Consider the following 14,128-nt stretch of genomic DNA (forward strand, 5'->3'; position numbering starts at 1 on the left):
CTGAACACAGTCATTTATTAAATCCAAAACAAAACGCTAGTGTTTCAGTGGGACAAACAAACTGTGAGCGGGTGATAAATGCAGGTGCCTGGAGGTTGATGAAAAGTGGCTGCTTTTAGAGACTGTACAGCAGACCACACACTCCAGTACATTTTATCTGGCTTAGAAGAGCACTCACAACACACTCGATTGCTAAGGCAAGCTGCAATCCTGTCCTTGGTGTTGTTTACTGCCTTAATCACCAAAACACAGACACTCAAAATTCATATTATGATAAACATGCATGTTTCACAAAACAGTGCTCGCTACACTCGGACAAAAAAAAATATATTCAAATTTAGTTTTGTTTCAGTTTATTTCCATCAGCTCTAAGATAAGATAACCTTTATTTGTCCCGTAATGGGCAAATTCCTAAAAGCACAATCCATGTTTGTCTATACATTTGTTCTAAAGACTGAAGTAAAATAAATCTCATCTAAAATTTAGGATTGTAGATGAATTACAGTTTATATCTTATACGTGTACTAAAATATTGTACACCAACATTTTTAACGAGTCCCTATAATGTCACCTACTTTAACATGTCCTTTTAATGTATTAAATAAAGCAAATCAAAAGTGCATTCGTGTGAGCTCCTGTTTCCGGTGGCCACGCTCAAAGGCAGCAAGGCCCGGCCGCATCCATTTGTCTCTGCAGTGCGCTGTAATGCTTCCAGCTGTCGGTCCCTGTTGCCAGAAGGCCAGGTGGTCTCCTTGATAAGATGAATCAAATGATCCGGGACGCTCTCTCTGTGCCTCATAAATCTGCGCTGACGGTCCGACTGTTCTCTCATCTGTAACAGGACTTTTATCCCGACAGCCAGCTCCCAGCCACCTCTGATAGGTTAAGAGAGCACAATCTCCACTTGACTGATAACACTTTGACACGTCTTGTGCCAACACGGACACTTGCAACAGAAACCGGGTTCATTTGTTTTAAACAAGGTTGTAGGATCAAGATGTTTTGGCTAGTATAGGTTATTAGCGAGGGGAAAACAAAAGTAAAGATGAGGACAAGGGCAAGGATCAAATGGGCTTGTGTGAGTGCTTTAGTTCGAAATACAAGGGGAGTTTTGTGGAGTTCACGTAACACTCTTACAACTTGCTACTGGTATTTTATGCTAATTTATGATATTATAATTTTAAAACATCACAATTGTTTAGTCAAATTATTTACTTGTGTTTCACTGTTGCACCTCAATAATTCTTTAACTCTTGTTTCATTACTCAGTTTCCTTCAGATACGTTCTGTTGTTCTTAAAATACATTAGGCCAACATTATCAGGATAACCACTTAACTAGGGCTGCAAAGACTAATTCACTAATCAATTAATTGTGACTCGAAGACTATGATAAACAATTGTCATATTTTTGTAATCATAATTGTTATCTGGACTATGCTGACTCCAAACGACCTTTTATTACAAAGACATGGGCACTGTTAAATGAAAATGTGAAACTAATAAACTATTTCTGAGTTTTAAAAGAACTCAGTCACCATATTTATTTTGTTAAAGGTGGTATGGACGATTTTTTTCAGCAAATTTTTTATCATATTTCCTCGTGGCGTGGATAAATCATTTGTCCTGCCACGTATCGATCATAAAACGCACCTACCGCTCACCTGCAGCCGCGTCAGGCTCGTCCCCACGTTTCCGCGTGCCTAAGCGCATGGATCTATCATAATATAGTTCCCTCAGTGTACGGGGCAAAATGAAAACGGAGAAAGACAGTTTGAGCTGACGCAGAAGTGGACAGAAATCTACGGGAGACGAGCGATGCGATGCGCTCCGTTGCGCTAATAAACAAACGCACGTGTGTGTTGTATCAGTCCGCACGGGGGAGTGCGCAATGCGCACTTCCGCCTACGTTCTCAAATCGCCAAAAAATCTTCCATACCGCCTTTAATAGAAATGATGATTTGACTAATCAAAAAAATGATCAGTGACTTGTCGACTAATAAAATAATCATAAGTGACCGCCCTAAGCACCAAAATATTGAAAGAAATATTTTTTTTTTTTAGAATTTTATAATCCACTGTGGATTTTATGGGACGCTTGTTTCTTCAATATATTTCTTCCCCTCATTTCCACTGTGTTTGTGTTTGCAGTTGGAGGGTCAGGTTGTGGCCTTGTTGGTGCAGAACATGGAACGTCTGGATGAGTCTGTGAAGGAGGAGGCCGACGGTGTCTACAACACACTGGGTAAGTTTTAAGATTTTTATAAAATTCACCTACACATACTACTTTATATGAATTCTCTATACTTGTACATTAGGCCAAGCCGAGCACACACCTTGTACCCCAAAACAAGGCAGTGTCTGTAATACAAACGTGAAAGAACAATGGCCAACAGAGCTGTCCAAAGTTGTTGAAATACAGCCGAGTCACACTGATGAGAAGTTGGCAGGCAGTGTTCAAACATGAATCTCGTTTTGAACGGAGTCCCAGTCCACTGAGCCGGACAACAAAGCACAGCCACCAGTGAAAAATGGCCCAGTCAGTGCTCAACAACCAACAGTTCATTGTCACATTGTTGGTGATCCATTTGAAAGTGGAAAAGGAGGTTTTTATTTATAGTTTAAAAATTATTATGGTAAACCAAATAACTTTCAATCAGGGGGTGTAGAAGAGCATTTTGAAAATTATATTTATATTTTTAATATTGTTACATTTGTGTTCAGTCCGTATGCATGGTACATTAGCTGCTCCATCTGCAGCGGCGCTGCTTCAACTTTCCACTATAGACAGTCTATAGTTTCTCACGTTTCTTCATTCTCACGTCTCTGCTTTTGAAACTGCTTTAACACTACCTGAGGCGGGATTAAATGCGTGTTTTAGCTATTTATCACCGGCAAAAGGAGCGAGGGCACAAGGCTGAGTAAAGAGAGGAGAGGCAACATGTCTGAGCAAATTGGGGCGGTTTTACAGACGTGGCGCAGCAAAAAGGGTCCAAATAGTGGTGCTTGGTCCAGTTTGTGCGCTCATTTCAGCCGCGCCAGTGCGTCTGGCCACTCCATGTGCTCTGGGAGTCTTGAGACAGGCCGGGACCAAAGAGCAGTGAGCGGAGGAGTTTGTGGTGACTGGACCCTGCTGTGGTTCAAAACTTCGGGCCAAAATCACACTGTGGATGTGCTATATTAAGAAACGCACATCCACAGATAATCGATAAGAGAATCATTTAGGAATTTAATTGATAAGATGAATTCTCAGTACCATAAATATCCATAAAATATTTTCAATAGCCATCCCTAGTTACAACAAAGCAAAAGCACCATGCAACCAACCTCATCTCAAAATGCACCATGTATTTTAAATTCAAGCCTTTTTGGCAAACTACCATGCCCTGATGCTGGCTACATATAACTAAATACTCCTTTTTCAAATCTTTATCTTTATACATTTGATCATTTGCATAAAGTTGTTTTCCATTAATAATAAGAATAAAGTTTGAATGAAAAGGTCTGTCCAAGGGCATAAGAGAGCCTACAGTGGTGTGCTGATATTCTTCCTCCCATCCTTTTGTGTTCATTGACTGGGCATCAGGAGGGCTCTTTAGGTGTGTGCTCCTATACTGAGAGTGGAGCATTCCTTATTCAGCCGTTGGAGTTTGAGAGCGTTATCGAGGGAGCTTTCCAAGCCCGAATAAGCCTTTTGTGCTGTTCTGCTTCTCCCTGCTTTGAGCTGCTGTCGGCCTGCTCCCGGTGAAGCGCCGATAAAGGCCTTCCCTCAACACTCGTCTGCAGCTCTGCTCTCCCAATTCCTCCTTCAGCTTCGCTCCAGATGTCATTCTTTTGTTTCACTCTTTTCATTTTTTCCAACAACTTTTACTTCTGTCCTTTTTCTCTATTTCCCAAGACAAGGCAGGTGGTCTATGTTCCTGAAAACCCTGTCTGTTTTGACAAGAATGCCATGAGGAAATCCAGGATTATAAAAGAATAGCTTCTGAAGTATAAAGAATAAGTAAACCTTGATGAAACAACATGAAATGCAAATTAATGATGACAAACAAATAACATTTCTGATGGTATTAGAATTTCATATAAAGAAGACATTTTCTATGTAAATCCATTAATAATGAACTGTTGTGTAGAGTTGGTAGGTGAAGGGGTTGGTGATGGGGAAAAAAAAAGCAACAAACTACAAAACAGGAAATATGCATGTTTCAGAAAGACTGCAGTGAGGTGCAAAAACGATTTTACACACAGTAGGTCAGGAAAGAGGATAAATATTGTGCACATAATGATGTCCTTATGTGTCAGGATATCAAGTGAGTGACATGCAAGAAGGATTTAAGTTTAAACATGCACATTTTGTAATATTTTAATATTTTTTTCACTCTATAAAATGAGTGAGTTCTGTGAACCCACTTTTAAGTTCTTGTAAGTTTTTAGAGTCATTGTTTTTATTCTCAGCAATCATCGAAAACATGGCAGAGTTCAGGCCTGGACTTTGCACGGAGGCAGCTCAGCAGGGACTCATGCAGTGGCTGCTCAAAAGAATCAAGGTGAGACTCGGAGCTGCACGTTCTGTACAAGAGCTTTTGTGGAGGTGGTCTGGTCACAAGATCGTTTGAGAACAATAGCTTTTTTATTTCTATATAAGCTTGCGTAAGTGGGCTATCTTATTACAATTTCATAATGGTATGATCATGTACAGTTAGGGAGTATTTGAACACCTTGCGATTTTGTAAGTTCTCCCGCTTAGAACTTCCAGCGGGGTCTGAAATTTTCATCAGAGGTGCATTTCCACTGTCAGAGACAGAATCTCAGTGAATATGAGTCAGATTGTAATAAAACATACAGCATTTGAAAGGTTAACAAACAGAAAACACATCACAGCTCCCTACTGTCCTCTCTGTCCTTGATTACTCTGTGTGAACTGATTTACCTGTGTCTGTGTCTTCATATCTGGTTCATTTGCTCCTGAGCTTGAGAGTGTTACATTGTAACGAGATATAACTCAGAAACATGTTCCACGGTGGTGATGCAGGGTTGTCTTTTGACAATTTGACAATTGCAGACTGCTGTATATCGCATGTCCACTGAGACTAATTTCTCAGTGAATATGAGTCTGATTGTAAGTGTTTTGAAGCTCAAAATACAGAGAACACGATGTGTCCCCTAAACGGTGACCACTGTTCACTGACATCTTCTTCTACAGTGTGTCAAAAGCTTGCGCTTCCTGCTAAAGTGCCCCCAGGTGGCCGTTTACCAGTAAAAATCAATAAATTAGACACCGCTGTATGGGCCGCAGGGTTCAAAGTGTGGTAAAAAAAAGTAGCGGCTCAAAGTCTGAAAAGCATGCTATGTGGTTTACGGATTTTATTTTTTTAGATTCTGTCTCTCAGTGGAAATGCACTGTACCAGAATCTTGTATGTAACAATGTGTGGGAAGGAATTGCAGTTACACTCAAGTCTAACATCCAGTACAATACAGGATTACTCAAACGTGTATGAATTAACACCTCAAATCCAACAATTTTGCTTAAAAATTTAGCAATTTTGCTTAGGCCAAATAAAATAAATTGTGTGTTTCCGGTAACATAAAAAAAAAAAATTCAGGTAGGTAGGTCGGAAACACTGGAAAACACCAAATCTTTGCTACTGTCCCGCTACTTGGCCTTTGTGTCAGACTGAAAGCGTATATGCTGACATATGTAAAGAGTGATTCTACACTTTAAGTAAAATATCGTTACATTCATTTTAAATGCTTGAAAGTTGATCTATTTATAGCACACATACTCTGCCTAGCACATTATTTGGGGTACCGGTAATTGAAACTTGGTCTGTTTTACTCTTTCTCCAGGCCAAGATGCCGTTTGACGCTAACAAGCTGTACTGCAGTGAAATCTTGGCCATTCTGCTACAAAACAATGATGGTAAGTGTGCTTTGGGTGTCCCACTGAGGGCCTGACAAAACATAGATAGCCTATTCTTCTTACCTCCATTATGTCCCTGTGTAAAATACATAGTCTTTGATATATTCTTTGGGTTTTACTCTATTCCCATTACATATTGCTTAGTTTGGACATTATTTCTGCTGTTTCCTTTTCTTTTTCTCAGGTGGATGCCTAAATAAAGCTTGTAAATTCTAGCAAAGCCACAGGGCTGTCAGGTCCTTGGACAAGCTCTCATTAATGCTGCAAGCCGCATTGATATTCAGTGAAGGCCTGCTGCCCAACCCTCCTTTTTACTGCTTTTGTCCTTCCACATAAATAGGCCTTTTTCATTAGTACCTACTTAGCTCTACTCTACTCGACTCGGCCCTGCTTTAGTGCATTCCCATTTGGTGCTACTTCCTCAGACCAGGCATCGCAATCTTCGGGCTATAGAGCGATCCTGAATATAAGTTGCACCAACAATATTTACAAAGAAGAAATTAATTGTACATATATACACCGCACATGTCAATAAGCCGCAGGTGCCCAGGTTGTAACATGAGATATTTATGGGCTGATGCGTCACGGTCTGACACAGGTCTGCAGGGTGCATTAGACAAATTTTTCAGTGAATATGAGTTGGATTGTAATAAATCACACAGCATTCTGAAGCTAAACATACAGAGAACACGTCTGACAACTCTTCTCTCCCCTGTGTCCTTCAGCTTCACTGACTCTTCTAGCGTGGTTTATAAATGGACTCACTTGAGGATTTACATTGCGCCCCTGCGATCAAATGGCCACCGTTTTAGGCCAATGTGAGCACTCATTGGCGTGCGTTGCCAGTTTAGCCTTTAGCCAGCTACATCCAGTAGTTCACAGTCCACCGACCATGCACAGATGTGCACTCCTCCGAGCTGAAACTAAAGAGTAAAAAGCCATTTTAAAGAAAACTGAAGTATTTTCAACAGAGAAAAGGTTCATGATCTGAAACAAGGCAAAAATTCCACAAAATCCAAACTTTGTTAAAACCATTGGCCCTGTTTTCCAAACATGTTTTTTTTTTTTTTTTCGTTCTATGGGAAAAATGCTTTTGGGTCTATGAAGGATTTTTTGCTACCAGTTTAAGTTGGCAATACCCTATACAGATATTTTAATAGAGCCATCACTTACATTCGCTCAATGTTTTATATTTGTAAATAATGCTTCAAACGGATTTGATAGAGATGTTTTTTGGACTGGGCGTTATTAAATTGGGTAGGAAAATACAATTAGGGCAAAGATGAGCTTCAGGAGAGGTGAGGTTTATATATATCGTGTTTGCTTTTCAATATGCTTGTGTCCTTCCTCTGTTTCTGTAATTCCCTGTGCTCCTGACCCTCTGCTTTATTAGCTAGTGACACAATGTTTTATACTTGCATATCATAGTGTGTAGCAGCTGTTATGTATGCATTTTGGCATTTGTCTGTCGAGCAGACATCCTTTTGAATCACAAATCATTTGCACTGTTTCCACCCCTAGTTTTACACAGCACCACTGAGCACCAGTTGTAATGGAAATGCAATCGGGGGGTGAGTGGGGCCACGAGATCCGAGCCGAGTAGGTACTAACGGAAAAATGGCAATACTGTCCTTCGTCAATGACATTTGATCAAATTTGAAATAATTGGCTTACGCTTTTGTACTACTTGCAATCTTCTAACCCTAACACATTATATTGGGATCACAATATATTCGAAAGTTTTCCCTGAATCTCTAAAAATTAGAAATCTAACCTAACCTAGTGTGTACATTATGAAGAAAAATGTATGCAGTGTCCTCATCTCCCCTCAGTCTCTTTCTACAAAGATCCCTTATGACCAATGCATTTGTTACTCTTTAAGTAAGATGAGTGTATCTTACTTTGTGTTTTTCTACATTTCTCCAATCATGTATCCTCTCAAGGTTTCTTCTGCTGTCTCTGCTGCTCTGTAAATGGCTGAAATTTTGGAAGCCGTCTCCTTTGAATCTCCCTGTTGTCCTGTTATTCCATTTTTATAGCTCACACTCCTCTGCTTCTTGTCTTGTCTAAAACCAGACACAAGAGAGCTGCTGGGGGAGATGGACGGCATCGATGTGCTGCTGCAGCAACTGTCCGTAAGTCCTTGGGTGGTTTAGATGGGCTATTTTTAGTTCTATACTAAATAAACTGTTACTGTTCTCAGACACTGTTTAAAGTTAGTGTAATTCATGATCTATCCATTTTCCTGCCATAAATGATAGCAATAGCATGAATTGCAGACCATAATTGTTTTGCCATGTATTTATCATGTTTTAATTTTGTAACTATTGAAATTAAGCAATTCTATAACAGGAAATTTGGCATGAAGTAAAATGTTATTATGTTATAATAATAATATTATTATTATTATTATTATTATTATTATTATTATTATTATTATTATTATTATTATTATACATTTTAAGAAACAAATTATGATTATAAAAATAAAGAGGTAAAATGATCTGAATGCTTCGGTTATCATCAATATAAACGAAAAAGTCATGAAGGCCATCTCTGGACTAATGCAGTTTTACATTCATATCTGCATTGCATATATTTGTTAGGGCCCAAATGATACATTTTTGGGTCCGATACCAATACCGATAGGAGGGGGATTGGAGGTGCAGATAGCCAATGCTATTAAAGTGAACAACCCTATAGCCAGGAATAGTTAATTCATATGCATGCATGGTGAATATATTCCTGCGTGCATGTGAGTCCTATGTGAGACCAGGTGGGAAATGTTTGACTGTGGTAGCCTTTAAAAATATAACTCTAACAAACATAATAGCAGGACCAACACATTTGCAACACTCACCGCTCAGATACTTCACAAATAAGATTTATTGTCCATAGTTTGGATATAATCCAGTTGTTGACAGCAGCAGTGTGTTTGTGTGTATGCTTCATCTTGGTGACAATCCTCTCTCCTTGCCACACTGACACTTTGATAAGAAATAAGCCCTATATTGTTGCTGTTTTGATCTGCACTAAAGTTTAACTTTTATTCTGTGGTTGTTGAACTCAAAGCATTTATCCAGCGCTGCCTTAGTCAGAACTATGAATAGTCAGGTGTAAAATCGCCAAGGTTTTTGCTGATAAACTGTGTATCCTTTGGATTCTAATATTTGTGGTTTGTACTGTAGCGTTACAAAAAAACAATAATCCAGTAATTTTGTATGTACCGTATAACAACACTGAATTTGTTTACTCAGGTGTTCAAGCGTCACAACCCGTCTACAGCGGAGGAGCAGGAGATGATGGAAAATCTGTTTGATGCTCTATGTTCATGTCTAATGTTGCCCAATAACAGAGACCGCTTCCTCAAAGGGGAGGGGCTTCAGCTCATGAATCTCATGCTCAGGTGAGGCTTACACCTATCGCAATGTCTACTGAACACTATGATGACATATACACGTCTAAATTTAAGATTAAAATATAACTTTATTGAGCCCCGTTGCAAAATTACCTGTATTCTGGTGTTTCTGATCTTAGAGATCCCATATACAGAGGCCGAGGGGTGCACCAGTACACAGCGCATGACACAGCGGCACATGTCAGTGGCAGCAGCTTTGGAACAAAAGAAGTAGCATTTGAATCTAACTGTGCCTAAATAGCTGCGGTTCCTTTTGAGCGCGGGGGCGGGCGGAAAGGGGGCGTTACAGGTAAAGAGTGCTTCCTGGAGGATGGGCTGAAACGGCGTGCGCGTGCTGCGTAACTCACTTACGCAGGGTAGCCCCGGTTCGTCTGCGCAGCTGAGGGGAAGGATAGAGACTTTTCTCTAGCTAAAGACTGCAGGAATCAATCAAAAAAACACTTTGGGCACATATATGAGGTAATAATAGCACTGTTAGACGGTTAAAAGCTCTGGAAAGACAATTTTGCATGATAATGGGACCTTTAAGCTAGACTTAAATCAACCTTGTTTTAGTTTAATGGGGGAAACTGGAATCTCTCTGGGTGGAGTCTGCATGTTCTCCCCGTGTTACCGTGGGTTCTCTCCGGGTTCTCCGGCTTCCTCCCACCGTCCAAAGACATGCATGTGTTAGGTAAGATTGGTGACTCTAAATTGGCCCTAGTGAATGAATGTGAGCGTGAACTGTCTGTAATGTCTATGTCTCTGTGTTGGCCCTGTGACGAGTTGGCCACTGTCCAGGATGTACCCCGCCTAAGGCCCGAAGTCACTGGGATAGGCTCCAGTCACCCGCGACCCCGAAAGGGAACAAGCGGTAGAAAATGGATGGATGGATGGGGGAAACTGGAGTGCTCAGCGGAAACTCACCCAACCACTGGGAAAGCCCCCCCCACGGTCATTGTGTCCGGAGCGTTGATTTTGGAGTCGGTCAAAACTGATTTTTGCGCCGGTCATTGACCGTGTCCGGCCCGTTATTTCGAGGCTTGTAATACACGTCTTTTGAACCTGGGTTCCCGCGGTGCACCTGTGGTCTGCTGCGCCACGGGACTAATTAGACTAATTTCTCAGTGAATATGAGTTGGATTGTATGTTAAGCTTCAAAATGCTGTGTTTTATTACAAAGAACACATCACAGCTCCCTACTATCCTCTCTGTCCTTGATTACTCAGTGTGAGCTGATTTACCTGTGTCTGTGTCTTCATATCTGGTTTATCTGCTCCTGAGCTTGTGCTTAGCGAACGAGTGTTACGTTGTAACATGAGATATTTATACAGAAATATGTTCCATTGAAGTGATGCAAATGTTGTCTTTTGACCCATGGGTCAGGTCTGGTCAAAGTCTCATTTCACTTCGGCAGGTGTCTTTGTATTCTGCTGCATTTATATTCACTTCCTCATTAGACTAATTTCTCCGTGAATATGAGTCTGATTGTAATAAAACACAGCGTTTTGAAGCTTAAAATATAGAAAATAAGATGTGTCCCCTGACGTCGTCTTCTACAGTGTGTCAAACGGTTGTGCTTCTTGCTAGATTGCCCCATGGTGGCCGTTAGCCAGTAAAATCTATACATTAGACTCATCGTTGCAATGACCACAAGGTTCAAAGCAGGGGGAAAAGTAGTGGCTTACAGTCCGAAAAGTACGGTATGCTATTTCTTATTTTTTTATTCAGAAAGCCAAGCGTTGACAAACCTGTTTGCTCAAAAGTCATTGGTTAAGTAAAGTAAAAGCTAAACTGGCTGATGTTCACAAACATATTTCATGCCCTGCTACATGTGACATTGACCACATGAGAGTGCAGTACGTCAGATGTCTGGTTTGCCTTCACAAAACACATAGTGCATTGCTCCTTGTGGCCCTTTCAGCCGTCCATCATCTTTAATACATCCATCCAGAAAGGCACACTCAGCAGCTGAAATATGTGTCCCTCCTCCCACATAAACACTGTCATCTGTCATTGGTGGGAACAGAGGAAGTGACACGGCACAGACGGCTACATTTCCTGAACCTAGATGAGGAGGAGGAACAGTTGGTATCTCTCATCATGCCATCGCTTAATGACAATAAACAGATTAAGATCGATTCGCACAACACATGATTAGATTTGGCTTATAATGATGAGCCAGCTTGCAATTTTTGATATGAAAAAATATATATTTTTGGATATAGTAGAACAATTGTAACAGTTGGCTTCATTAATAGTCGTTACTTGTTTAGAAACGAGAAATTGCAAAAGCACATTTTAATGGAATCTATAATAAGTGCCCTGTCTTTCCCCAAATAATATTCAATTATGTTTGTACCACATCTGCTCTTGTATTTACTTCCCTAAACTAAGATAATCCTTTGAAACATTCTGTCTACATTCAGGCAATTCCATATTTCTAACATTTACTCAAGCTAATTTCATCAAGATCCTGCTCCTTATACTGCAAGGCACATTTCATCCCAAACAATATATTACAAAAACAACTCAAATGATCGATATTATTCCATTCATTTAAACTTTTAACTGTTTTAACTTCATGTGCATAAATTTGGCGACAGTGGGTCCGCTTTGTTAAACCAGGAAAGTACTACACACTAGGGCAACTGCTTGGGAAACCTTTAGAGAATTTTAACGGCGTGCGTTTTTGTCCTTATAGCAGCTTTTTACTTTATCTTTGGCTCTATCATTTTGTTTAATTAAAGCTAGTTTTGTCATATTTGTTTTCTTAATCCACAGAGAAAAGAAAATGTCCCGGACCAGTGCTCTGAAAGTCCTGGACCACGGTATGATAGGACCAGAGGGTGCCGACAACTGCCATAAGTTTGTGGACATCCTGGGCTTGAGAACTATCTTTCCTCTCTTCATGAAAACCCCCAAAAAGATGAAGAAAACTGGCACATCAGAGAAGGAGCATGAAGGTCAGCCATGTTTTGATATCAGATTGCTCAGAGGGCCTGTCTAATTAATGCGATTATAACTGTTACCCAGGGGTCACTCCTGTCTCTCCGGCCTTCTTTCACGCGGTGTAGTTGAACTCTCTTTTCTCAGGCGCGCTCTAATCTGCTTGTATCTCGGTTTGCTGCCTCCATGTCCTGTCAGTTTATACTATCAGTCCCTCCGTGATTGATTTTGCTGGCTCAGCTCCAGAACCTCCTGTCTTTGAGTAGAGTAAAATACACACAGTGGGGAAATGTTTGGGATGACATATTTTCCACTTTATTTATAAAAACCTTTAAATATTGCCACTATATAGTTGGCAATACCTCTGTGATCAAGCTGCTCTTGGACAGACGGACAGAGACACGCTTGGCATTTGGGAGGGGTGATATATTAAAACATTGATTTGTTGATAAGACCACCTTATTATCGCGATGACTAAAGTTTTTACCAAAATCTATCAATTTTACAATTTTAAGAACGGCCCTACTCGCCATTTTCTGCCAATAGCATTTTGATCCTTCCCTATTTCTAACCCTAACCCTAACCAGTCACTCACACTAAAGAAGGATTTGAACTGTCAATCTCCCAATATGATGGCTTTCATATATATGCCTTTCAAACCAAATGTATCCATGGGTTTCAGAATAGCCATTAACAATTTAAAGCGAATTATGTTATCTTTTGAAAATGGAAAATGTATTTTTAGAATATTTCAAACTCTTCGGAAAACATTAGGCAACCATGTTATCTTTCTCAAAACAATGTTTCTCCCAATAAAATATGCAGAACTATGCCCCAGTTCAAGGTTGTATTTGGCTGACATCGCAGATATGGACAGCATTGGGCGAGTCTCTAAATACTGTCTTGTTCTGCATCCCTGTTAACTGTTGGGACAGCTTATCGGAGAGTGCCTTCCTGCTGCTGCTGGAAGGGGTGAAAGGTTAATTCGTCCTGTCCCTGGGTGAGGGACGGCACAATGGAGGACAATTTGTTCTCCGCAGCAGGCATGGGAAGTCCACTGGAACAGAACGGCCTTTAATTAACATTGGCATACAGTGGAGAGCCATTGTTTGGAATATTGGTATCGAACGTAAGGAATGCAGCTGTTTGTAGATTTTCAAAAAGGATCAGATACTAAGTAGAAGCTCAATGAAATGCGTTTTACGAGATGAATTGGCCTGGAACGATTCAATATCATATGCGTTACTTACATTACATATATATTGCAGTATTGATTTTGAACACTGCTTTAAGGCTAAGTTTATTCTTGTTCTAATCTAGAGTATGAAGTTTTTCACCAAAAACACAGAATGAATAGTCTTTTAGAAAGTTGTTACTACACATAGTCTTTCTAGTAAAACATCCACAGTTACTGTGCGAAGTCGCTTTATTTGAATTTGCAGTTAATCGCTGAGGGCCAGGATCTTACAAGTTCCTTGAACTTCTACCTACTCAATTTGAGTACCACTGTATTGCATGAGTCACATTGTAGTGTATTGTTCACATTGCTCAAATAAATAAACTAAACTATTCCAATAATAATTAGTATTTTATAATCAATTATTCCTGTTGTGACCCAACTAAATCCAACAATTTAACATTGAAAAAAAAAAATACTATTTAATGTATGGACATTGTTGAATTCTTAAACGTCCTTCATTAAAAATACCTTTATTCCCGTTCAGCCAGTCTGTATAGGATTTCCCATTATTGTGCGTGGATTGAGACACATGTCATAATACATTGAGTAGTCCCTCCCACTCCGTTAGCCTGCTAATCGAAAACTCAACCAATCAAGGACTCCTCTACAATAACACAATAGCA

The 14,128-nt window shown here is 40.0% G+C and overlaps 1 protein-coding gene across 1 annotated transcript in view; it reads left to right on the forward strand.

The window, feature by feature from the left end:
- The window catches only part of ctnnbl1 (catenin, beta like 1), a 57,881-nt gene that overhangs the window by 7,684 nt on the left and 36,069 nt on the right, over window positions 1-14,128 (forward strand). Inside the window, exons 6-11 of the mRNA XM_072449556.1 lie at window positions 2,150-2,243; window positions 4,454-4,545; window positions 5,847-5,919; window positions 7,996-8,054; window positions 9,177-9,325; window positions 12,101-12,282. Of these exons, the coding sequence (XP_072305657.1) occupies window positions 2,150-2,243; window positions 4,454-4,545; window positions 5,847-5,919; window positions 7,996-8,054; window positions 9,177-9,325; window positions 12,101-12,282 (649 nt within the window). The remainder of the gene's footprint in view (window positions 1-2,149; window positions 2,244-4,453; window positions 4,546-5,846; window positions 5,920-7,995; window positions 8,055-9,176; window positions 9,326-12,100; window positions 12,283-14,128) is intronic.

Source organism: Eucyclogobius newberryi, unplaced genomic scaffold (genome assembly GCF_026437365.1).
Source record: "Eucyclogobius newberryi isolate DKJ021-1_F unplaced genomic scaffold, fEucNew1.0.hap1 SCAF_17, whole genome shotgun sequence".
Classification (NCBI taxonomy): Eukaryota; Metazoa; Chordata; class Actinopteri; order Gobiiformes; family Gobiidae; genus Eucyclogobius; species Eucyclogobius newberryi.